We start from the raw sequence: 27,615 nt of genomic DNA on the forward strand, positions 1-27,615 counted from the left end.
CCCCGGTCCCGCCAGCAGCGCAGGGACGGGGATGGGGGCTGTGCTCAGTCCCTCACCCGCTGTCGCTGCCGCTCCTCCCTCCTCAGGGGAGGACTCCTCACCCTCTGCCCACGGGGTCACCGCCTCCTCGGGGCACATCCCCCTGCTCCGCCGTGGGGTCCCCCCGGGCTGCAGGGGGGTCTCTGCTCCCCCGGGGCCTCCCTGGGCGCAGGGCACAGCTGCCTCCCCAGGGGCTGCCCCAGGGGCTGCGGGGGAACCTCTGCTCCGGGCCTGGAGCCCCTCCTGCCCCTCTGCCCCGCTGCCCCGGGCTCCGCACAGCTGCTGCTCTCTCAGGCTCTCGCTCCTCTCTCCAGCTGCAGGGGCTGCTGTGCAGCAGCTTTTCCCCCTCTCGGACACGTTCTCCCAGAGGCGCTACCGCCGTGGCTGATGGGCTCGGCCTTGGCCAGCGGCGGGTCCCTCTCGGAGCCGCCTGGCCTTGGCGCCACCGACACGGGGGAGCTTCTAGAACCTTCTCTCTGGTAGCCCCCTGCTACCAAAACCGTGCCATGCAAACCCAAAACACAACTGTATGCATATCTATCTATCTATCTATCTATCTATCTATCTATCTATCTATCTATCTATCTATCTATCTATCTTATCTATCTTATCTATCTTATCTATCTATCTATCTTATCTATCTATCTATCTATCTATCACATTTTGACAGTATACTTGAATGCCGTATTTTCAGCAGAAATGTAGGTTTCTAAATTGTCTGTTTTTCAAAACTAGTTTTATTCAGTCCTGTCATTAAGAGGATTAGCAGTGGATTAGATAATGTAAATGCAGTGTTATGATCTTTAGAAAACTTGCATGTGACTCTTTCAAGACTGCCTGTATATTCCCAGCCATTACAGCTAATGTATGATATCCTTGCTTCTCTGAACAAGATTCCATACAAACTAAATTAAAAGGGTGCTTGTGACCAATCCTTCAAATACATGAAAACAACTCCTCATTATTTAATTTAATGAGAATCCATTAGTGAAGACTATTAATTATCTAGGCCTGTATTATAGAGGGTCTTGAATAAATCCAGATAATCAGATTTGGAAAAGGGAGATATTTTTCAGAGTAAAACACATATCTTGAACATATTTAAGCAATTGCATGAATTTAATCTTGACTAGTCTCAGTGAAGTCAATTTTAAAAATGTAAATTTCATTTTTTTTCCCTGCATTTTTCTCTGTATTTGCCAGTTTACAGCTAGCCATGCTGACACATTTGGGAGCTGAGATATACTGCAACTAAATTTGATGTGAAGTGTTGGTGGCCTTCATAATGTAATTTATTCATGTTTCTGTAGATAGCATATGTTGCCTGTGCAATAATTTTTTATCATATCAGGACAGAACAGCTACTGTTCCAAATTGTGTTATACAAACCTAGATATACAGACAAATTTTTATTGTGCTTTTTTGTGGTGTAAATCAGTGGACTCTATTGAGCTCTGCTGGGGTGGGTGAGATTAGAATCTGTCTCTTGGTGTCTAATTTATTTTGATTTTTTTCTGACTTAATGTTAGCTCTGTTCTTGCTCCATGGGGAGCAGCAGTCAGTTATCTTTGTAGTCCTGCCCAAAGAATGAACATATGTGAACCCCCTTGTCTTGGGCAGGAGGCTGCTACTCCCAGGGAATTCTGTTTACTGACCATTGGAATGCTGAGATGAAGGCAGTGTATTGAGAAAGCAGTGGATGAGCACTACTGGTGCTTCATTAAAAATCATGACGTCTTCATCAGCCGTTATCTGAGGTTTCCCTGGATTTGCCCATTTCATGACCCCACCATGTTTAAGACATGTTGTTTTTACGGCATTCCTCTGGGCCTGGAGAGCTGCCCTGCAATTCAGATGAGTGTTGTCTGTGCAGGGCTGGGCATGCTGGCTCCTTTCCAGTACTTAAATCTGAATATCTGAAGAATTTCCTTCCTTATTTTGCATGTTTTTTGGTGTGAACAGTGTTGGAGCCAGTGTCGCTAATTCCTTCTCTTCCCTTTAACAGAAAGTCAGTGACTCCATTTTCTGACCGTCATAGATGGTAACTGCAATGCTGAAGACACTGGGCGAGTCGCTCCTCCTCAGCTCTTCTGTGTGAGGTGAGCAACAATCCAGATGGGCAAACCCCCCTTAATTCCAGGATGCTTGAGAGCCTTTCTTCCCTGCCCCTGGACTTCCCTACTGCATCACATTTCTGAAGGATGCTCAAGATTTCTGGGATTTGCTTGTGCTTCCTGTAAGGCCACTTGTGGTGGTCTGTGTTATGTTAGGACTCAGTGGTTTGCATTCTGAATTAAATGTGAATTCTGAATGCAATTAACCCGGAAGACATGAGCAAAGCAATAAATCCTTGCTTGCATTACTGTATTTGGTCAGCTTGATGGTTTTCCAGGTCTTGAAATGCAGGAATGAACTAATCCAGATAACAGATATAACATTGTATCTTCCACTCTAGTTAGTCAATATCTGATTAAATATAATTGCATGAATTTATCATGATAGAAACTGTTTCAAAGTAATTCAAATACAGTTTGAAATTAAAAATTTTACTGTATATTCAATATGTACTATTTTCAGGTTTATCTTCAGTTTCTTATCAAGAATGATGCTGTGTATTATGTATTATGACAATGTTGCTTTTCATAAGGTTAAGAATGTAATGAAAATTTCTGACTAAACTTCTAATAACTGATAATTTTAATGAAAATCACCCAAATTATGCCAATGAAGACAAATCTTGAATACAGGTGTTATCGCTCTTCTTAGGCTAATACGGATGTGACATTTTCTACCTAAAAAAGTAGGATTAATCACTAATAATTGGAACTGTGAGAATTTAAACATGGTATAAATACAAAAGTTATTACATAAGAAAAAATGGAATATGTAAATTTACATCAGAAACTAGGTCTTGTTTTATGTGGCGTGTACCACAAACATTTTTTGAGACTTCAGAACTGTTCCCATTTGAACGTGGATGAATCCAAAATATGAAACTCATGTAAAATCTGCCTAAATAAGTGGCTGACTGGTCATCTTCTGGGATTAGAGAAATAGAGATTTGAATTACTGGGCTAAATCAGAATTTTTAAGTTTTTAATTTGCTGTATGCCTGCCTTAATCTCTCTTGTTTTGGAGCCTTTCCATGGTACCTAAACAGTGTGGATGTTCACTGAAGCATTTAGAAGTTGGGCTCCTGCTTTGTATGGGAGACTCGGAGAGACATTCCTCCTTGCTTCCAACACTGCACAGTGATTATTTTAATGAGTTGTACAGTGTAAAACTACTCCAGCAACAGGACTTGATCTATTCCTGTCTCGGTCACAATGTGGCTCTGGTATTTGTCTGAAGCGCTGGAGACCTTAATTAAAATCCCTTAGTCAGAGAGACCTCTCCAATGTAACTGCTTGCTGATCTTGAGCTCAAAGATCAGGGACTTAAATGCAAGTTCCAGATTCCAGAGAAATGCCTGAGAAATGTCTAGTTTTCCCTTTCAGGCTGGCTCATCATGTACTGATAAGCAACCCCTGCTTCCCTGCTTTTCCTGCTCCATTTCTCATGTTGATTTTGTGTATCCAGTGCTCACACGTGGTATAGAGCTAAAACAATTCCAGATCTGGTAATTTAGTTGTCAGGGATCTTAAATGTAGGAGATATGGTCTGTATTCATGCCTGCATTTTGCACCTGGAATCCATTCTCAGCATTGGCTTAGTCTGCCTACAGCATAATAATATTCATGCTAAAGATAAATTAAATAGAAAAAAGAAACAACACATCACAGACTGTTATCAGATCCCTTGCTATTTATTTGCTCTGGTTGGTTTCTTCTTAAGAACCTGCTAAAAGCATTTACGATGGCTGGTTTTGTAGGATGGGACTGCAGGTCCTCTGAGAGCTGGCTCTCTTGTCTGCCCCCCCACCACAGCATTTTTCCTCTCTCTTTCTCTTCAAGTGAAGCCTCTAACAGACTTGTCCCCAACAAATCCATCACACAGGCACTATGAAGTGCACAGTGACCACCAGGTTACCGTTTGGCTGAGCCTGTTGCCTTGGTGTTTTAGGTCTTTTAGCAAGCTTTTTCTTTTTTTATTAATTCTAGGGCCAAAGACGACAAGAGACTGAATTATCTGAATTATGCTTCTACAACAGAACTGGGTTTCTCCTCACTGGGCATGGCAGAGCCTGGGGAAGTCCTTCCTTTTGTTTATTTTCTTAATGTTACGAACAGCTGATTTGGAAGCCAGGAGAGGTCATCAATTTGTCTGGAAAACAGGTAGGAAAAAGATATGTTGGCTTATCTACTAGATTAATTCCTATATTCAAGGTTGGAGTGACTGCCCATTCTCCATTCTGTTTTAGTTCAATAATAAATTAAAAAAAGCCTGAGAATGTCTTCTATTTTTTTTTTTTTTTTTTGTAATTGAAAAACAGGGGGTTTAATCTCTGTTTTAAATTAGTAATCATCATGTCTATTGCACTTATGCACCAGAGTGACTCTAGAGTATAATTCTGGGCTCCTTAATGCTTTTAATGCAAAAGTAAAATTTTTACTGGATCCCAGTATCATAATCTTAATGTTGCTTCCTTTGAAATATTTGCTGTTTTTCTTGTTTGATTGGAAGTGTTTGAATGTTCAAAACTGGGCATGCATAGCATTTGGAAGCTGCTGTGAAGACACATGGATAGCGCTGTGTTTCTGAGTGACGGGTAGGTAGGACATGCTATAATACAGATGCATTGAACTGAGCATGACACATTGGATGATTATTTTGTAGCACAACACAACACCACAGAATGTTCAATGAAATGGAAGGATTGGCAAATTTGGGAAACATTTACTCAGAGTACTTCATCAAAAACATGCAACTGAAGCAGAGGTTTCAGTGCCCAGAATCCTTTTGAGGTTTGGCCTTTTATGACTGAGCAACAGAGCGATTAAATTTGATGGAAAAATAATTTTCCTTCTTTTTTTTTTTTTAGTTTCTTTGCTGTTTTGGTTATTTGTTTTTTAATTACAGTCCTGTAGAAGGTAGGAGACTGAATTAGCTGAATAATGAAACAATTATTCTGGGAAGGCTCCTGTCCTTCTGGTAAGATCAACGCAAGCTTCTTACCCCACCTGCTGGGATGGAGGCTGAGTGCTGGTGAAGTGCTGGTTAAGTACAATCTGATACTTTATTTCTAAAGGCTTTTTTACAATGTCTTGCATGTAAAATGAAGAGGAAATAAACAGCAACATAAACTGTCTTTCTCCAATCCACTGATATTTACATGATTTTTGAACAAGCTTTGAAAGGTAGAGTAGTTTTCTTAAGACAAATTAGACCCTTCAGTGCTGTCTGCCTTCTCTTCAGTTCGGAAGTGTATTGTACCATCAGTCTTGAGGGGTGTGCACTGGAAGTCATAAAAATTTAATTTGACTTGATGATTCCAGCTGACAACAGTTATTGATGCTTCAGAGGCATCTGGGGTAGATGAATTTAGAACTAAGAAAAAGCACACAGGTTTGCATGGACATGGGGTTCCATGCTTTGAAAGCCCCATGATGAGCTGCTTGTAGAGCTCTGTCTTCTACCTGCAGAAGAAAATTGTCAGTTCTTGTGACTCCCACAGTGGATTAGAAATATCTGAGCTCTCACGAGTCATTTTAAAAACCTTGAATCCTAACAGTATTTTGATGCGTTTTATCTGCTTATGTAGGGACAAGAGGTAGAAAACAACTTTGAGTGAAATGTTTTCCAGATGAAAATAACTTGTGAGCTTCAGTCAAATTAATTGTCCCGTTTGGCAAAACCAAAGATATTTCCCCCCCCACCCCCTCCATTTAAATATTTTAAAATTTGTAAACAAAATTTTCATTTTTTAATTGGAGTATTTTGTTGAAAATTAGATTAAAAGTTATCTAAACCATAAATGTTCTAGGTTGAAATTAATAGTATGTTCACCCAAAAAACTTTGTTTTGCTAAGAAACAAAGTATTATTCGTGAAGCCTCTACTTTCTCTGCAGTAGAAGTGAAGCAGCAGCATTTCTAAATCCTGAATCTTGGTCTTTTTGTAATCGTCCTAAGAAATAACACAATGGGCTGAGATTTCTCTCAGTAGGTTGAATGGATACTTAGTTGGGAAAAATCTTGGTTAAAAGGAGCTAGGTGTATTTTACAGTGTCAGGGCATATGTAATAAACCAATGGTTTTCTTTTGATAGTTTTGGTGCATGTGTTGCAGATTTAATTTCTGAGGCATTTGGAAGCATGAATATGAAAGTAAAATTGCAGTGGCCTTGAAATTAGTTACAAAGGAGTGTAAATGGCATTCTGTTGTCAGGGTTGCATATGTGGCTTGCTGTTGTATGCATATTTCTACTTTGCTTATAATGATTTTTCAGGTATGGTTAATCACAAAGGTGTACCTTTCTTTCAAAAGATTACAGGGAAGTATGTTTTGGGAAGAGAGGGATGATAACTGGAATGGAGCAGATGGATTTGGAGAGGTAGATGGGTTAACATAACCTGTTGCAAGCAGGACATTAATAATAAAATAACTTGGGTCAAGATGTCCATGATCAACATCCCAAATGAGCTCTGTGGTTTGTAATAATCAAAAAATAAAGAAATCATCCCATAGTTTGAGAACTTCTGTCCCAGTATAAAAAACCCCCAAAATTTAAATAAAAGCACATCAGAGTGAACCTAAAATGAAGTCACCTTTAATGTCAGAACTGAGCAGATCCATTCTGATAGTAAGAAAACCTGCAGCTGTTACCATTTTTTAAAATGCAGCAATCTAATGAGAACTGAGCAATTCCTAATGTAAAAGGAGATGATTTGTTTTGTTTTTAAATCTTGAATTGCCTGTTGCAAGCATGGCAAGTTACTTACCTGCTGCAGAGAAATTCAACTTTTAATTGAAATGTCATGCTTTATAATTAAGTAAGATTATGCTATGTGCTAAAATAAATTGTATTAGCACAACGAAGTCCAGAGATACATCCTTAATATGGATGGGGGGAACGTTGGCACTGGAGTTTGTAGAGCAGGCTTTTTTTCAGCTAAATCCTTGGCTTTTATCTAATGAAGGCTCATACATTTTCATGCTGGGCTTGGTGGTCTTGGTATAGGGGAAAGCACTTGTATTGAAATCACTGCACCTTTTGAAAAACCCAGGCTCTATGCTTCTAAAATGTAAGAACTTGGCACTGTGAGATAGGTTATGCATACTCTTCCCTCAGCTATTCAGAGGGCTATCGCTTGCATTTTGCTTATTTGCGGCCCATCTTAAAACCATTTATTTCTAGCTTTTGATTTCTAGAGATAATATATTAATGTCTAAATATCTGTACACTGTATCTTTTGGTTTCAAGACATTTCTTATCATATACTTATTTTGTTACCACCAGCCTAAACACGAAAGCAATAATTATATAAATTAACTTAGTCAGCAACCTCAAATAGCTGAATAATTTTCCAGCACTTGCTAACTAACAAAGCAGTCTTAGTGATAATATCTTGAGAAAATTTAATTGGATCTAAATCATTGTAAATTAATATTCTTTAATGCAATAGCCAATTAGCAATTCGCATATTCACCATGTTGATTTTCTTCAACTCCTGAATGGTCCTGAAAGTGCCTGGAATTTCTGTAATGCAAATATACCTAAGTTTTAGTGATGGTCATTCAAGCTTTTAAAACTGTGTATAGAATATTGGTGCACACGTGAATCCTTAGCATGACTCTAGTTGGTTTATTTTTTGGTGAAACTCTAAAATTCCCCAGAGACACCTGCAGTTGTTGCATGGGCAGGTTGCAGCATCGCTCCAACTCCTCCATAAAGCACACCTCAATAATTGTGCACATGCTGTTTCACCTAAAATACTAACAGAAATTAAGGGGACAAGAGAGAGTCCCTATAAAAGGTGTCTCAGGGCTAAAGCAGTGATGTAGCTTTGTCTTAATGAGGGGTGTATTAATTTTTATTTTTTTTTTTTATGAAGATGTTCTGATTTTTAGGAAAATTGTTCTCTAATTTTGGTAAAATGCTACTTAGCATGGAAATAATACTCTGTATACTACAGAAGGGAGGAAGAGAGGACTATTAGAAACCCAGATGTAGTGTCCCAGTGAGTTCTCCATCTGTAGTTCTCTACAAGAAGTGAATCAGGATGGGGATTTAGCCCAGCAGGGACATGCTACCTGTTAGGAGCAGAAGAGCACTGCAAGTGAGATATCAGACTGGGAAATGGATTTGTAATACAGCTGATAACAGCAGAAAGATTTTTACCTGTGGAAGAAAGCATTAGTCTTTTGGCGTTTGTGGGCTCCTGGGAGCTAGGTGTGGTGAGCCATAAGTTCTCTTGCTCCAGATGAACACAGAAAAGCTTCAGAGTTATTACCCGTATTTGAGAGCCCTCCTTAAAATAGGGTTAGCAAATGGGCTTTGATCATTAGCCTTTCTTCAGAAACAATCCATAATGGAAAGAGTACGAAATGAACTTTTCAGAGAACAGCTTCTAACATGGAGGAACCTTTGAACTACTCGTGAATGTGGGTGAGCCAGTTACAGATAAGATGAAAAAGATCTTTTGTCCTCTGTTCTTAGATAATACTACCATAAAATGCCCTTTCTTAAGATCGTAATTTCATGAAGGCCAAGTGCAGGTTTGGAAATGCCTTTGACCTTATGTCTTAAAAGACAAACTTCTACCTACATATACCAAATGTTAAAAGGAGTCCAGATCTTCAAAGGACAATAGACCTGAAACCTACTGGAAATTAATTTAAAGGTAGCTCTGAAACAAGTGATATTTCTCCAAGAGCTCTACAAGATGAGGAATAATAACTAGGGTAAATTAAGTGGGTTTTTTTATTTGATAGGACAGCAATTAATGAATGAAATGCAAATATCTCTTTAGTGATCTTTGTATTGTCTGGAAGTTTTACGATACTTCTGACTGTCTGATGCTTACAAACATAATTTTGTGGCAGATGTTCTTCTAATTGTAGGTTATTGTTGTGCTGTCTTAGTGGATGGAATTTTAAATATTTAAACTCTGAAGTGGAAATTTAGCATTGATTTAATCAAGCTTTGAATGATTCTAAGGTTCTTCCCTATACTAAGAGTTTAGGACTGCAGTGATTCTCTTGGTTTGTAGGTTGCAATCTTGTCATGTTGATGGTAGCAACAGTTAATAATTTAAAAAAACCCCTATTAAGTTCCATTCTAAAGAAAGTCAGATAAACTTGATGATTGAGAAGTTCTTCTAAAATGATGAGCCTTTGTATTTTTACCTTTACCTTTATTCATTACCAGGTTATACCTTTGTGCTTGAGCCAGGCTATTCTTTAAGTAACTCTTCTGGTAGTTGCTCCATATGTATTTGTGCATTAAGAATATCAAGCTATTTTGGACCACTGTTAGTAAATGTATTCTCTTTGGACTGGTTTGTCAAATTAAGTCTTCTCTTAGCATTGCTCCTCAGAATTGTATCAAATCTCAAATGAGTTTACACCCACTGACATTTTACAATTTTAATTAGAAGTTCTTGGCTTAAAATAGCTCATAATCACATAGGTGGTGCTCTTTTTGAATATTTTGTAATAAACAGTTTAATTTGAAATATTTTAATTATTTTTAATCTGTTATAGTTTCCTTAAGTAGTCATTAAAAGAAGTAATTTAAATATATTTAAAAAATAGTTCTAAATTAGTCTCAAATAATTCTTTACAAAGAATATTTTATGGGACCATATAAATCATGCTTTTATTTCTGCAAAACTTTTAAAAAAGCCTATAATACTTGAAGCTTTAAAATTGTTTTGCAAAATGTCATTAGCAGCAAAACTTAATATGCTGGCTGATATCAGTTGCTGATATTTGAGAAGATTTAAGGGTGGCCTCAAAACTAGTCTGATATTTCCTTCGACAGGAGTACAGTTGTTCCAGATTGCTAACTACTTGATTTTGTCGTCTTATTATTGATCACTATTTCCTATCCACGTTTTCACCTTTCTGTTCCACACATCTCTAAATTTTATTACATATGGTTCTGCTGCTTCACCTCACCCTTATTATTCCAGTTCTGATATGGTATCCTCATTTGGTCTTGTTTTCTCAGCATTTGACTCCAACTTGTCTTGCAGTTGTGGAGATGCATCTATTGACTTAATTTATAACCCTTTGCTGTGGTTGTACAAATAATATTTAGGTGGGTGAGTCATTTCAAAGCTGATGGAGACCTTGTGTCCTTGACAGTAAATACTGATGAGTTTGTTAGGGAACCAGACAAGCATACATGAGTAGAGCTCCATCTCTCTCCTGAAGAGCCTTCCCTACGCTGGAAGTTCATCTTCCAGCCTGGGCTTTCCTCTGGATGCTTGAGGTCTGCTGCTGTGTTAGGATAAATGCGCCATAATAGCCCACTGCATACCCACCTGGGTCCTCTTCACCGTAGCATCTGCATTCATCCACAGGGCTAAAAATTCACTGTATGGACCATGGCTGAAGAACGGACCCTGTTGGCACAGAGAATGCCACCCAGCATCAGAGGCATGGAAATTGTTCCTGGAGCAGTTTGGGAAGTGTAATTAGAGATGTAGAAATGCTTAAACTGGTGCTGTTTTTCCTTCTCTGTAAAACTTGGTATGTTCTTATTAGCTCTGGTTTCCTGTAGGGACTTGAAGACACCAGTGAAATGTCCTTGGTGGCACTGCTGAAAGAAAGAATTGCCAGTTTCTGTGTTTTTTCTTAGAAAAATACACTACAGCAAGCAATGCAGGAAGCACAGTTTATCAGTCCAATTAAAAAGGCAAGCAAAGGAGGAACTGAAATGACTTGGAAATATATGTTAAAATTAACACTTTACATGCTTAGAGATAATAGGCAGGGTACTAGTTCCTCAGCAGAGCTGAGCACTGTGCGGCAGGATGGCTGTAGACTGGCTGTGGTGCTTGCTGAGTTCAGATGTAGCTTTTACAGCATGTGCCTGGCAATTTTGTTATTATTGGTCTTGCAAAACTATTTCAATAGTTCTTTTATACAAAGACTACACGCTTTAACAAATCTTTGTCTAACCAACATCAGATGTTCAGTAGGTGGTGGTTTAAACTAGATTACACAGGAGATTCACACTAATCTTTTAATGTCCCTCTTCCCTTCCTGAGAATAATAGTTTTTGAGAATAAGGTGCTTTTTTCTGTTTTCTGTTGGTATTGGGAAAAGTGTAACTTAGGCGTCTTATCCTTTTCTTTCCTCAATGGTTACTATGGGAACAGAGCTGCGGGTCACAGGGGAAAATCTGCAAAAGTGGTTTCTTTTAAATTGTTCATTTAAAAAAAAAAAAAGATAGCTTATTATTGGAATTGTGGTACTTTCCATTCAACTTTGTTGGATTGTATTGTTGTACGTATTTCACTCACAAAAGAAGCACAGTGAGTGGCAAGAAAAACAGATGGTGATGTTTTTGTACTTTTTCCTTGGGGTTAATATTTTCTTAATTGAATGCAGCTGTTGGAAAGATTTCTGTTGTTACGTATAGGCGGAGCATTAAAAATGGATGATCACATTTTCAGCCTGTTTCAACGGAGTACTAGATTTAATTATTCTGCTGCCCTTGTTCAGAACCCTGCGTTTTTTTCTTTTAAATCATTATATCTTAAATTAGTCAGAGTAAGAGTTTCACTTTGTCACTTAATTGAATGATTTCAATATATAGGGGTATTCACTTTCTCATTCAGGTCTTGTGTAGAGCACAATTATTGTGGGTAAAAATACACAAAATTGTATTGGAAATCCCCAAGATGTATATTGTTCTCAGTATGCAGATAATGTGTCTGATTCTTTCTAGGGACATGAGTTTTGGGTAGTCTGCCCACTAATATCTGTATTTCCCTTTTTTTTTTTTTTGCCCCCCCTCTGGTATGTGTGAGATTAGTCCTGCTGTCATCAATTTATTCTTTCTGCTTTTCAAAAAGAAAAAAGGAATTTATTTGTATTCTTTCTTTTTGTAAAAAAAATTGAATGGTAAAATCCAGAAAAATAAAATGGAGGAATTGGAGGGGATGGGGGATATTTCACAGAATCAACTAGGTTGGAAAGGACCTTGAAGATGATCTAGTGCCACCGTTAACCCAGCACTGACAGTTCCCAACTACACCATATCCCTTGGCACTAAGTTGACCCGACTCTTCAACCCCTCCAGGGATGGGGACGCCCCCATCCCCCTGGGCAGCCCATTCCAATGGCCAACAAGCCCTTCTGGAAAGAAATGCTTCCTGACATCTAGTCTAAACCTTCCCTGGTACAACTTGAGGCCATTCCCTCTTGTCCTGTCGCTTACTACTAGGTTAAAGAGACTCATCCCCAGCTCCCTGCACCCTCCTTTCAGGCAGCTGTAGAGGGTGATGAGGTCTCCCCTCAGCCTCCTCTTCTCCAGACTGAACCCCCCCAGTTCCCTCAGCCGCTCCCCGTACGACCTGTGCTCCAGACCCTGCACCAGCTCCGTTGCCCTTCTCTGGACACGCTCTAGTCATTCAATGGCCTTTTTGCAGTGAGGGGCCCACAACTGAACACAGGAATCGAGGTGTGGCCGTTACCATTTCATAGTAATCCAGATTATTGATCTAGTGTTTGTATGGTTTATTTTAATCAACTTCAGCTAGTGGATAGATAGGATGAGAAATGCCAACTTAATATAGTAGTTTTGAATATGCAAGCTTCAGTTTGCCTAGGGAATTTCTGCTGAGATCAGTAGAAGTGTGACGTGTGAATCCAGAGGCAGTATCTGATCCTTCCTGTTGGTTACGCTGCCTGGTGTCCACTGCTTTGCAGACTTCTGCAGTTCCTTCTTCCTGAGACCTTTTAAAGTTTATGGTTAAACGTATCTCCCTGTCGTACATGTGTATAACAGTGATTTAGGATTATAGAGGTAAATTTGGAAAAGCATGTTAAAACCTCATGATAGTGGTTCTAAACATATTGGTTCTATATGCTAGGGGATGCGTTGTAGACACTTGCTGAAGTATATCCAGCTTTTGTGTGGCATGTCTTGGAAGGCTAGCCATGAAAAATCACTTTTCAAATGAGAACTTAATAAAAACTTTCCTGCTCTGAAAGCTAAGCCTTGCTCCCCGTGCGATTAGTGGTTTCATTTCTTTCTCAGCAGTTGGGTAATGATTATGGCTCCAGATGCTGCAGGAGTGATAAAGAGAGTGATTAATTTCACTTGAAAGGGCATATGTTCAAAGAGGAGCCAGCCCAATGCCTCGAATGTGGAGCCCACGTCGCTGCCATGCTGCAGCTTGCACGCCTTGGTACCCAACTGTTCCCGGGGAAAGTACCAGTAAACCTACGTTATTTATCTTAAGCCAGTGTATTTGCTGCTTGGTTTTGCCCACTCATTGATGCGTATTTTTTTCTCCCCTCACTGTATTCCACAGGATTTGGTTTTAAAAGCTCTTTGTGTCTCTTTATAAAGCAGTGCTGTCAAAATTGCAGCAGAAGACTTTGAGAAGGGGCTGATGCCACCAGCGCAGCCCAAGTAACTGTGAACAAGTTCAGAGTTATGTTTATACCCTGTACAGAATGGAGCGGTAATGAAAGGATTCATATTCCCTGGCATAGTCAACAGCAACTTTATAAGTGTTCCTACGCTTTATTTGCAATAATAGTTAACACCGTATGACTTGCTGAAAAATCCTGACATTTAAAGTATTACATATTCAGTATACTTAAAAAATTAAATGTGTAAGGTAGGTACTTCAGTAAGTCTTTATTAGGACTTTATCGACCTATTTAATAGGTCAACAAAAGTAGGAAACGTGGCTGGTGGTGCCAGCCACGTGATTAAATGCAGGGTGAGGGGATATCTGTTTATTATGTTATCACCTGAACTTTTTCACTGATTTGTGTCCTCAGGGGTTTATTTTATTACCCCTGAGATCCAAAGACCTTCAAATATCAATAGTTTAAAAATATCCACCTATGTGTGAGGCATGTTTTACTTCTCGACAGTATGACATTTATAACCATAAATTTCACAAGTTTGAAGCTGGTGAAGACAAAAATAAATTCAGTACTTGTGACATCTTTAAGATCTTTTGACCCATTAGTTAAATTGATTTATATAACCCAGTTGCTTTTAAGCAAAATAAGCACCTTTTTTCCTAGCTTTTGAAAATCTTCAGTGGAGACACTGGATATAGAAAACTTATTTCTATACATTCAATGAATTCTGATATCTATTAGCTCATAGTTTTGAAGCAGCTGCCTGAATGGAGTACAGAATTGGAGTTTTTAGAGACAAGGATTAAAAGGAGGCTGTAATAATGAAACATCAGGAACTCCTCAGAAGTTCTTGTATTAAATATGGTGCATATGAGGTAGTGCTTGTGTAAAGTTTTTATTGTTATTCCCTTAATATTCTTGCTTGTATTAATAAAGTAATGCTGAATTCAAGTGGAAGTAAAAACAAATTAAAAAAAAAATGTTTGGAGCTCAGTGTGTTAAATGTGTACACAGTATGACTAGAATACGTTATCTAAACTTTCAATATTTTCAGTTACACTAGTTCAGTATATCTTGTTTTCCAAATGGCATCAAATATTTCATAACCCAAGTGTAGTATTTTAATTAAAATTGTTGTTAATATGAAAATTTTTGATTCTGCAGATTTGTAGTCCTAAATTTAGCTTTATTCAGTCAGCAGTGAGCTTATAATGCGTGGGGTTGTCTGTTCTTAACAGGTAGTTGACATGTATTCGCTTCAAAGTTGTAGAAATCTGATAATGAGGGTTTATCCAAACTTTAACTGTTATTGATCACACCCTTCTCTTAAGGAAATATCAATCCTCTATCTTCTGCATTCCATGCAAAGTGCTAAGAAAACCTTACTTTTAGAATTGGCTCCAAACATGAAAAAGTGTGCCAAAAGCCAAGTATATCCTTGTACACGTAGCACTGAGATGAAAGCTACACCATGTGTCTAGGTGTCAAATATGTTGCTTACATGTTAGTGTCAGTGTGTGCGTATGTTTATGCATTATTTTTTCCTGCAATGTTTTGAAAAGACTGGAGAAGAATCAAATGAGAGACAGGAAAGTCAGAGTAAATGATGACAGTAATGTTATTGTGCCCTAAGGGTCTTGCAAAATACAGTACTTAAAACCCAATTTTTGCTTTGTAGATAAGTGAGCATGTCTCGGTTAAGTCAATATACGTGTGTGACAGATGATAAAGCTTGGTATTGCACACCTTTTGTGATATTTTTCATACTTACTGTTTTAATGGTAACATATTTATGTTCAGAACACTGAAGTACTTTATGCTCTTTGTTACGAGCTTTCAAACGTGTTGCTTGGGTTGGTAATGGGAGTGCAGGCAGCCCAAAATTTTCACTCTCATTTTAGGGAGTTATTGATGACTAATTGACTGCTGACCTTAGCTAGGATGCTCTCCAAAAAGCAGGGAGTGACACCAGGGGATAAAAAAAAAATCAAAGAAACCAAAAAGCAGGTGAGAAAATATAACTCTATGTAGTTACGTTTAAATATTGAAGGCTGCTTTTTTGAATAAAAACAAAGGTGAAAAACAAACAAAAAAAATCTCTGCTTTGCCTACAGATATTTTAAAATTTTAATGTACTTTGATTAAAAAAAAAGTTATTCATCTTCTTCACTGTGATTTACTCGTCCTTGATTGATTTTTCTTTTAAATGGATGAGCCAGCTTTCAAAGTCCTGAAAATGATTTAATTATTACAGCGCACAAAGCCCCAAATCAGATTTAAGGTGTTTTGATACAGTTTATGGAATAAACCGGTGAACAGATGCAGAGGATGGAAAGTTGCTGGTACTCAAATCTACTAGATGATTCTGCAGGCAGAAGATTCCCTCTAGACCTTAACTGAAAGGTCAGGAGCTAACCTTAGGATATGCTGTTTAATACAATATAATTGGGATAAATATGTTGTAACTGTATGTCTGTGTGTCTTAGTGTGTCTGGAGCTAAAGAAATGGAAAATTCGCTATGTTCTGAATACATTACCAAATAAAGCTATGCAGCATTCAATAAAGCAATTACATAAAAAGCATTACAGTCAACTTCAATTCCAATATTAGCAGTAATAATCAATCATTTTCAATCCAAGGGATGGTCTAATCGCTTTTTGTTGCTCCTTTGAAAGGTTACATTACTCAGTTATCTTGCAACTGAGCAACCTTTTCATGTTTGCTTCATGTAGGATTTTATAAATGTTCTTTCTTTTAATCTCAGTATCTTGGTATTGGCTATTCTGTGAGAGTTAAAAAATTTCCCTAACCTTTTCTCATCCCAGTATCACTTTTGACAGTTCTTAAACATTTTTGGAGTAGAAGACCTAATTGTCACAAGCAACAGATGAATTTTTTTAATCTGTTTATCTCTGTAAAATCTTTTTGCTCCTTGTGCTGGTGTTACCACTATTTTTCATGGTGGAATAAGCATCCTACATAAGCAATCTCCTTCAGCTTCATCCAGCTCTTGTTCCTGTGCAATTCAAGTACTTTTCTTCCTTTGGCACACTTCAGATTGAGTCTGATCTTCTTGCAAAGTTTGTTTTTCAGTCTAATCCCCATGACCAACAGTGGCTCCTCTGCTCTCTCCTCTGCTTTGTTCTCAGCTGCATGGACTGCAGGCTGCGGCTCGTTATAGATCACTGCTGGTAGATACTAATTGATACTAGCTAGGTAATCCTATTTAATTCCTTCCTTAATCAGGTAATTTGGGAAATGGATAGGACAATTGTATTACCATTAGGATAGTACTAGTAAGTCGATACTTTATTGAAAAGACAGACACATGAGAAAATGGGGAAAAAAGTTGATTTCCATCAGGCTTTCTTCCTGCTTTACTTCTCAAGGACAACAGGTATAGTGGATGGTTGACTAATAGAGTGACAGACTTGATTCAACTTTTTTCTTAAGTTTTATAGGGCCTGATTTCCCTCCTTTACCCCCCCTCAAAGCCTCAATACTTTGTGAAAGATCCTTGGGTTTGGGTCTTCTGGAATCAAATCCAGCTAATCCTTTTTACCTGTGGACAGTTCCATTTAGACAATATTAATCACAATGCACAGTACTGACTTTTAAGCAAAAGGGTATCTCCTTTTCTTAGGTAGGAACCCAGCTAATAGTTGAAATACTGTATCTTGGATGTTGCCCCTTGGCCCATAAATTTGCTTCTTCCAATGACTAGTAAAATTAGCATATTTTGCATGAATGAGAACTAAAAGATCCGTAGCATTTTAGTGTTTTTTTTTTTTTTTTTTTTTTTTTGAAGCAGCTGGGAAATTTTAGCTTAAGAATAAATTATGAGAGATTTGTTTCTTTTTAGGTCTTTGACGGTATTGGCAAAGCTGTCTGTTAATGCTGATGGATTTTTTTTTAAAAAAAAATTTAAATCCTAACAGTTTCTTCATGCCTGGCCTGAGTATGCACTTTATATAGGATACCAGCTGTCCTGGTATCCTATGGATGTGTTCTGGTCTACTTGTCTTTGGGTAGCTGTTAACATGTGGAAGATCCATACATGTGTATGAATTTCTGTTGTGGTGGTTTTTAATTTTTACTCTTTATCAACATAAATCTATTCAGTCTGACTCCTGTTGTCTTTATGCACTGGCAGCTGCACGGAGTGGCATAAGATGTTACATGAAACCGCTGATTGTTAATGTCATGCATTATTCTAGGCTTGCTTTTTTTAAAAAAACTAGGTTAGTAAATGTCATATGTAAAATTTCATAACTTTCTCATAAAACCCTTTTAGTATCTCTCTGGAGACTCTATTGATAAACTTTCCCTTAAGCATACATACAAATTAAATGTGAGAACCTGAGGCTAAAAGAAATTGCTTCAAGGCAACGATTCAAAAGTATGAAAAATCAATAAGAGTTTCATTAAGGAATGAAAGTTTAGACAGGCGCTTTGCTTTACTATGGAAAGTAGAGGGATAAAACATTTTATTGTTTTGTTCTTAAAAATAGGAGTCATAATGTTGGTGTGGGTATATTGAAGCATGAATGTTTCTGGGTGAAAGCATGTGGTGTCTGTGACTTCTTTGACTGTATCCCCAGTGTATCTTTCCAAAATCTCCTCCTTCACCTCTCCCTTTTGGTTTGTATGAGCAGCACCTGCTGTAAGTGGAATTATTCTGTGGAGAAGCTGCCTTAGATGATCGCTCAGAACTTGTTTAAGCAGGTGTATTTATGCTGGAGGTTACGGTGTGGACTTGCAGAACTGCTGCCAAAAGGGAGCCGTGTCTTGCCACTGGTAGAGGTTTCCACCCATAGCTCCGCTCCTCAGCGGGTCAGGTTGGGTTACTGTCCTAGATGAATCTGTTCAGGTAACTTGATGTGATGCAGACTGTAATTTTTTTTTTTTTTTTCCTCTACATTTTTAAGGGTTTTCTGTTGAATGAGCTGTCTGAGACGTGGCCTGCCCTGCAGCAGTGGTGGCGAGGATGAGCAATGGGATGGCAGGAGGACGGTGTGGGGTGGGCAGGGAAGGGGGATGAGAGCAGCCCACGCGTGGGAGCTGCGTGGGTGAGCGCTGCACGCAGACGCTGACACGGGCACCCGCTCGCTCTGTGCGTAGGAGCTCCTCTCTGCTGGGAAAATTGTGTTTGTGGAAGCTGGACTTCTATAGCAACCGTATTTCCCTGTCATAACTCTCAATTATTTTTTTTTAGTTTTGCTATTAAAACTCGGTGATGACACACGTTAACAATCTTACAGTGACATTTGGCAGTTGTACATCTGTTTGTTTTCATTAAATACTGTTTTTTGAAAAGTTTTAGTGGCGATCCGATTAAAACACACTTAGGATGGAAAACTTGGCAGAGGTTCTCTCAGCCAACAGCAAATTTATTTCTCCAAGCTTGTTTAAAAACCCAGGAATGCTGGCAGGGTTGAATAGTAAATATGAGCTTTACATCTTGTTCAGTGGGCTTTTTTTGGATGCCTTGCATGAACCGAACAAGTAAGTGAAACGCATGTGACTGAGGGCTCTGACAGAGTTGTGGTGATGGATTAAAATCAGATGAGTGAAGCTGCTGCCACCCCTGACCATCTGCCCTGCTCTTTGTTGTGCATCCCAAAACAACAATATTTGGTCTGTTCATGAATCAGCTTTTATAAAACAGTTTTTAGCCTGGAATATTAAAGTAATCTGAACCAAGGCTGGTTTACTTTAATATGCTTCTCTTAAAGGTTTTCGGGGAGCTTTCAGATTGCCCCAGCTGTCTAAAAAGGCATGCAAAAAATGGGAGGTTATTTGTATTTCTGAGGCTGGCCTAGGTAATGTACTCATGCTGCTTCTATCTTCTTCCTCCGCTGCTTTAAGTGCAGATGTGCACCATTCTGTGGTTGCTCTGCTCCGGTGTCAGGGCTAACGGCATCCGCAGCCCTGAGTGTCCCTGTGCCACACTGCCCTGCGCAGCATCGCCTGTCCTCAGAGTCAGCACAAAGGCTGTTCTCAGCCTAAAGTTTCTTCTGAGTGTATTTAAAATTGGGGTCCTGTTTACCACTCCAGTCCTGCAGAAGCACTGTTACCTGTTTGTAAATATTTAATCTTTAAGAGCAAGCCACTATTTTTTCCTTAAATATTTGTATGATACCATATACAGGATTGCCTAACTTTATTTCTTAATCTGCTGGGCATCCAAATTGCTGTTTGGAGAAATGTTTTGCTTGGTTTTAGAGCAAAATTGTGTTAGAGTTGATAAGCTGAAGCAAATGTGGTGTATCACAAACCTGTGCTGAGTCACGTTAAAAGCAATAACCAGTAATAAACAAGTGTTTGGGGCTGAAAGTCCCATGCCTCTAAGCGCTGTGGGCTGCTGGGTGACCTGTTCACCTTTACGAGGTTTTGAACAGTGGCAAGTGAACAGATTGAATCAGATCTTGGTTTTTAGCATCATCTGTTTCCACAGCTGAAGCTCCCATATGATCAGATCGTATAAATTATTTAAGATGCAGAAGCTGTGTAACCGGAGTCTCCAGTAAAGGTTAAGGCTCCATCTGTTCTGCCAACCTCGAGGACTGCGCATTTCGTGGCATCGTCTGTGTTGCTGGATGACATCATAAGAGTCAGGAACATTTAAACGTGCCCCAGACTGTTGCTTTATATTTGCTTCACGGGAGTGAAGACCTCACCACGCTAGCACTGTACACCTGAGATGCTCTTGGCCCAAATTCAATCACAGCCCGTACTGCCAAGTGCACCTTTGGCACCAGGTTTAGCATCCTCTGACAGAAGCTGGACTGGACTGTATACAGCACTGAGAGAAAACATACATGATCTGAGAAGTTCTTGTGCAATAGGGGAAGACAAAAAAATTAGAGGGGAAAAAAAGAAACCCAATCTTTTGTTTTCTTTTTGTACTTACTCCACGTTATTTAAATAATATTTTTAGTTTAAAATCTTATGGCTAATCAGTATTTTAGTGATTCTATTCAGAAATGAGGGCAGCAGCATGTTTTATATAATAAAACCAGATGAAATTATTACATGTGCAGGTGATAAGGAGAATTAAGAATGGAGTTTTGGAAGCTGAAACTCCTTCTCCAAGTTTCAGTGTCACCAACCTCCTCCTCTTGAAGAGCAGAAGTTGAGTTTCTGAAAAGCTCTCTGTAAGAGAATCTTACTTGTGACATTAAATTAAATATTGACACTGTTTTCTGGTTTCTCCTCAAAACCAAGTAAAATATATATTCTCTATGTTCTATATTCTATGTATATAAAAACCCAGAGAAATGTATTTCCTTAAATGTGCATGACTTCAGGTGTAGGCTTAAGGAGTTGCTCCAAATAGCAAGCTCCTTAGAATAAAATTGTGAGAGTAGGAAAGGGTGAAGTTTAGTCTCACAGATGAAGATGACAAACTTCTAAAGCTTAATTTTCAGGGCTTTATTTTCTCCTGTTCAGTTTGTTTTAACCCATCCTGAAGTCTTTTTCTAAAGGCTGGCTGATTTGCCTTCAGTTAGAAACTAGACAGGATGATAGATAAAATATCTACTGTGTAGCTCTTGTATAATTTTTCTAAACATAATAATTACATTCTAGCTCTCCATTCTTCTGATACAAAAACCCAGGTACTGTGTTCCTGCTTTTTTCCAAGAACAATATATAAAGCCTGAATAGGCGCGACGGAGACAGCTGGCTGGTATGGCTGGTGTTACAGGTTGTTAGAGATGGCGTTAACGGGCTCTGTTCTGGAGAGATTGATAGCTCACAGCTTTTGGAGGGAAGGAGGACAACCAAATCTAAACAAAATGGCCTTTGGGTTTGTGTTTTTTGTTTTTTTTTTTTTTAATTTGAGATTTTTAGACAGATTTTGTTTGGCAGACCTGCTTGGACTCATCAAAACCTTTTTTGTGCGTGTGATAGCTTAAAAGTGGAATAATTTTGACCACCGTACTGTTGTCCATCAGGGTTCAGCATTTTGCAGCTGTTGAAGATGGATCAGACGGAACTGATGTGGTTTTGGTACTGAACTCGTGTTTTTGGCCAGCAGCAGCACAGGCAGTGTAGGGGCTCCGAAGAAACCCTATTTCTCTGTTGCCTGCAGAGTCAGTGGTGGGGTGAGCAGGGAGTAGACACCATCCCTGTCTCTGAGCCCTGGGCTTGGGATGTGCTTGGTTTGGGCTCTGGGGACAGCTCAGGAGCTGTGCAGCAGTTTTAGGAGGTGTGCATTTCCCCTGCTCTCACCGAAAAGTAGCTGAGCTGTTGTTCAGCCTGAATCAAAGATTTATCCTAGAGAGAAGAAAGAAATTAAGAGGAGACAGTTAAATCTCTTTTTATGCTTTTTGACTTTATGGGATTTTTTTCTTTCTGTGCCATGACTGTGGTTTTCTGAGCTGAACGCTGAAAATATAACAGAACATAAAAGCTCATAAATTTAACATAAGCCAGAAAGTCCAGAGAATGAACAAATACATTTACCTTCCAGGGAATATCTTTTGCCAGTAGACTTTTCTCCGTTCAGATCGGGCTCCACTGTCTCAAGCATGCAAAGTCCTCTGTAAATCTTGTTTCTGGAAAGAAATCGCTCCCAAATGACTTTAGTGGCTCATTTGAAGAGTACTACTGCTAACTAGTGCCCATCCTAATTTTAATGAAACCACCTGTTTTATTGGGTACTGTCAAAGACAGTAAAAGAATGAGGGTTTCTAAGAGATGTGATCTTGTTTTCTCTCTTTTTGCCCCTGCCCTGCTCACCTGTTTCCTACCTGCTTCTGCCTGGATCTCCCCCCTGTCCTTATGAAGCTTTTCATCAGTGGGGAAAAGAGGAAAAACTGTAAAATGAAGCTTAGTGGTCATGTAGAGCATACTGCACTGAGGGCTGTGATAGTGTGGGAAGAAGGATGTTGGTCAGTCTGTTACCATGCTCAGGGTCATCAATAAAAGGGAATGTAATTATCACTCTTCTTTTACAATACTTTTTTTTTTTTTTTTTTTCTTCCCCCATTTCTCTAAATTCATAGGTTTGGCAACAGACTCTGTCATGAGGAGTAGTCAGCTGAGAGTTGCACTCTGTACCTGGCATAGAGTTTACCTAAGCTTAGTGGAATTGCGGAAAAATAGAATTTGCAGCAGAAAAATAACAGTCAAATCCAATATAACAAATTGTGAGATACTAACTGCTTGCCGTTGTAGCAAGAGTCCTCTTGCTCTGTGGTCTGACAGTTGTTCCCTGTGCTGTTGTGTGTGCCTGTCAACTTTGGGGAAAAAAAATGGTTAAATGAACAGACCGGGACAGTAGAGAATATCTGTGGTTTAATAGTTTTGTCAGGCCTCTGCTATTCATTCTAATATAAGCTTTTTAACTGAAGAGGTAATAAACTTTTTATTAAAACCCATTAACTACCCAAAATCATAGTGGCCTTTTATGTATTTTCAGAGCAGGCAGGCTTGTTTAAAGTCACCACGGCAGTATTTTTTCTCAAGCAAAGGTGTTTTACTTTGTCTGAAATTCTGGGAGATCCTTTTGTTGCTGGTCAGTTCTTGAGCACCCATATTTACTTTTCTTCAAATGGTTGAATTAGTGATGAAATATTTGAGAGTAAAATTTTGTTGACCATATTAAACTTCTCTCAATTTTTCAGAAGGATGGGGAGTGAAAACTGTGATACCAGCTTGCTGCAGGGAGAAGTTGCTCAAATAATCTAATATAAATCAAATCAAGATCAAAGTGCTTCATTGATTTATTAATGGGATGTAATTAACCAGCAACCAGTGAACTATACATTCAAGACCAATATCAGCAATGCACCAGATGAACTACAGCAAGATGCTTAGTATAAATTTGTAAACACCTTTCTATAATGAATCTCAAAAACTTTCTAACCTCCCACCACAAAAACATCCCTCCCTGCCTCGAAGTTGTATCCCCACGTCCCCAGTTGTGCAGGGTCCCCCGCCAACTTCCATGGGAGACATGGGTGCTGTGCCTGTGTGCACCTATCTGCCTCCCTGGGGTGAGATCCATGCTGCCGTGCTCTCCCCTCTGCTATAAGAAAAAAGAATCATGCTTTTTATATTTTTCAAGCTGATTTATTTCTTTGTGTAGTTCCCTGGCTGCTGCTTAAACCGGTTGTTTGGCTCATGGTCATCCTCTTCACTGTGGACCAGTTTTGGGCAGGCATCATCTGGGGCAGTTTTGGATGCTCCCATTACGATGCAAAACTTTGATAAACTACATCTAGGAGTGGTTCTTGGAGCTGCTTTACTTGTAGGTGATATTTAAAATCCCAGACACAGGATTACCTTGGGGTAACAGACTTAGTCTTATTCACAGCCTAATGTACCAAGCAGTGTGATACAGCTGTGGCCACTTACCTCCATTCACTTTGCAGCTGCATCCATTTCTGTTACTTGCTAAGTGGCCTTTCCATTTGAAAAGAGATAGAGGAATAGATGAAAAAACACTTGCAGTTTTTGCTTTATTATATCTCGCCTTAAGATGGAATACCATTTTCATGTTAACAAAGAAGAAACAGTAATTCATATCCATAGTTGGTCTCCTGGATAAACAGGCAGTTTGCCTGCAGTAATTCGAGTGATGGATCACAGATAAATTTTTTTTTTGTATTTTGTTCAGTTCAGTTGGCATAATCTGGTAGGCCACATCTCCAATCTCTCATTCAATTTCAAGCCAAAATATTATTCTGGATATCATTTTATATTTCTGGCATATTAAAGAAACATATCTTTTCTTCACAGGTTATGAATCTGTGCAAATTTACCTTTTTTTTTTTTTTTTTTTTTTTTTTTTTTCCATGTTCAAGATGCAGCACACTTCTGTGTTTGGAGTAATTTCTGATGGTACCTAAACTCTCAGAGTATTTTGCCAATGCTGCACATTTTGCACTGACAAGACTGTGAGAAACAAGAAAATATGCTTTAAGAAAGCTTCCAGTATAGGGTTATCTCAGATTTCCCAGTGAGAAATGTGTGTGTGTGTCTGGTCTGGAGCACGGGCAGCAAACCAGGTACTTGTGAGAAATACCTTATTTCTGTGCATGTGCTGGCTGCACAGGTGTCCTTCAGGTGCACGGTAAAGCTAAAGCATTCCATTCAGTTCCAGGAATGTACTACTCAGTGTCTGAGAGGGATGGGATAAGGTTACCTAAGGAAGACTTCAGTAGGACCCATGTGGCAGTTAATCATATTGTTGGCATGATTCCTTTAGCTCCTAATATTCTTGAAACCTCATGTTATTCTTGGCATTCATGCTATCCAGCTTTCACATCTTTTACTTTACATTTTGTAATACATTCTAAAGGCTGACCTGTATTTATTTTTATTATTTTTTAAAATCATTTTATATTTTGCTTTTTTGGATTTCTGTCATCTTTTTTAATGAGCTTATGCTTTTTTCTAGCTTTTTCCTTAAGTACTATGTGGCGATCATTTACACCTTTGTAAAGATTTCTGTTTACTTTGGGCTCAAAATTGTTTCAAGAGTATAGACATCACCCTTTCAAAGAACAGAGTAAATATGTTTTGAATTGATAGGGACTTCAGTCCTTTTTAATTATAATTTTGTGATTAAGTCAGAAGTACTCATAAAGCCTAAGCTACTACTGTTGTTGTAGTTTTCTTTTATTCTCTCTGGTGTAAATACCTAATGCTCTCTCAGTAAACATCCAACCCCAAAATATATGGAAAAGATATCTGAAATAATGACTCCAATTATTGAGTTTTTCAAGAAATATTTTACAGAGAATTAACTATGACTACCAGTAATTTTTTCAAGTGTTATGTTGCTTTGACTGCATACCTAATGATGTTTTAATAGTTGTCAACTCTTACGGAAATGCAAGAATTAGAGAACAAGGGTGGATTTTTCAACAGCACAGAAGATAATTGGGTGTCTGACTCATAGCAAAAGTTAATGCAAGTTGACTGCCAAGCCCCTTTCATGTCTCCAAATACCTTGTTCAGAAAGATAACTAGTTAGTGCTCCCACTATAAGACCCAGTAACAGTTATCTGTACAGTTAATACTAATTTCTATTTTTTTTTTAGCATTTTTTCAGAGTTAAATGTATGTGAGTTGGCTGAAGTGAGTGACACTTTTGTGTGTACGGAGTAAGATGTGTCTCTCGTGGGTGTTGGCTGGGTGAGTACAATAAGTACTGCCTAGGTACTTTTAAAATCATTATTAAGAATGTCAACTTGAAAAGATACTCTTGGTAGACTCCTCTCGGCTAACTACGGTCTTTTCATAGAAGGCTTAACATTTTGATAGCCAGGTGTGTCAAAACTGATCAGCTGCAAAATGAGTATCCACATATGTTTTTTTGAAAAGTGTTATCCAAACTTTTTTTTTTTTTTTTTAAAAAGTGTTGTTATAATTATTTAGCCAAAGGAACCCTCTGCTGACAGTAGAAGGAAAAGCCAGATGTCAATCCTTAGACATAAAGCTATTACAGATGACATTGCTTGTTATGATATAGACTATTTTTTGGACTTCATGATTTTCTTCCTTATGCTTATCAGGGTTTACTGTGTTCTTTGTTCTCCTTTGGTAATCAAGATCAGCACCCAAACTGGAATCTCATTTGACCAAGCAGTTAAATATTTTTTTCCTCTTTTAAGCTGTATAACCACTTCTGATTGTGGAAACGCTGTCTCTGATCCAATGTTTGAGTCAGCAGGAATTTCCACTGACTTTGTGTGAGGTCTGCAGAAAAAAAATGATGAACACCACAAATCCAGACACAACTTCTAACGAATGATGTCCCAGTGGACAGGTTGATTGCTGGAAAACATTAATCAGGTAAATGCTTCTTAGTAGCTTCTTCTGTAGTGTAAGGCCAGATGATGTGTGTGAAAATAAATGTACATTTCTTACCGACCTTCTGCAAAACTTCATTTCTCCTTTCTTCAGATAACACCGAGAGAGCAGCATCAGTGAGCAACCCCACAGTCCCACTGCAGTTGTCCTTGTCCTCAACACTGGTTGTGTTTGGCTGTCTGGGGAAATTGTGTAAGAAAAGGGCAAATATAAGGACCTTCTTGCATCCCCTTCCACTTCTGACAGCCTGAAGCTTTAGGAAGCCCTGAGCTGGAGATGGTGTTTGAACCTTAGGGATAATAACCTTAGTAGCCCTGATGGACTTTTGTTGTGAATCCGTCTAAATCACTTTTTGAAACTATTTGTACTTCTGGCATCCAAGCATCCTAGAGCAAAAAGGTCCAAAATTTAATTCTTCATGAACTTATTATGGTGTATGCTGAACATGTGTTTGTTTTTGCCTACTATATCCTTTGGTTTAATAAATTGTATTCCTTTTCCTTACAGTTCTTGCTTTCTAACTTAATTAGGACTTACATTTTTGTTGTAAGGTTTTAAGATAGCCTATCAGCTAATGGTATAATTAGTGGTGAATATTCTTTTCTTTTTTCCTTTCCTCTTGCTGATTTTTCTATTGCGTACATTTTGCATATGCATGTTAATTATATGGGGTGGGTTTTTTTTTGAGTCAGTTTTTGTAATCGCCTTGTTGAAAGGAAAGCCTTAATAATCTTTGTTACTCTCCTCTGGACTTCTAATTTTACTATAATTTTCTGAAATGGGGAATAAGACTATGTGCAGTCTTCCAAATGGGAGTACACTGTACTGTATATCATACCCTGCCCAGGAATTTTTATTTCTTGATATTCTGGTGTTTCTCTCGTCAGAACTGAAAGTTCATTGTTTCATACCACTCTTAAAATGACTCCAAGATCTCCTTCTGAAATGTTGCTAGTTATGGAGCATAATATTAGTTGTGTAGAGTTAAGGTTGTGTCTTCTCTGGTTAAGGGAATTTGACTGCTACTGGGTGCAAACCTGAGCAAGGAATTTGGTAATGTGCTGCTTCATGTAGTCAATAGCTGCATTTTTATCTATGGGCTTTCTGGTTCCTTCAAAGACTTTTGTGGCTTTTTAAAATCAAACCTGTGTTGATTCTTCCCCATTATAGTTATGTGTATCTATTCCATTTATTCTATAGCTTCTACCAGTTTAAATATTTAAGTTATGGTTCTCCTGGCTTTGCAGTG

General features: G+C 38.5%; 1 protein-coding gene across 1 annotated transcript in view; it reads left to right on the top strand.

The window, feature by feature from the left end:
- The window catches only part of THSD7B (thrombospondin type 1 domain containing 7B), a 363,825-nt gene that overhangs the window by 92,955 nt on the left and 243,255 nt on the right, over positions 1 to 27,615 (top strand). The window contains exons 2-3 of the mRNA XM_026852525.1: positions 2,045 to 2,138; positions 4,140 to 4,313. Of these exons, the coding sequence (XP_026708326.1) occupies positions 4,175 to 4,313 (139 nt within the window). The 5' untranslated portion in view covers positions 2,045 to 2,138; positions 4,140 to 4,174. The remainder of the gene's footprint in view (positions 1 to 2,044; positions 2,139 to 4,139; positions 4,314 to 27,615) is intronic.

This window comes from Athene cunicularia (genome assembly GCF_003259725.1).
Source record: "Athene cunicularia isolate RWA chromosome 7 unlocalized genomic scaffold, athCun1 chr7_part1, whole genome shotgun sequence".
NCBI classification, from domain to species: domain Eukaryota; kingdom Metazoa; phylum Chordata; class Aves; order Strigiformes; family Strigidae; genus Athene; species Athene cunicularia.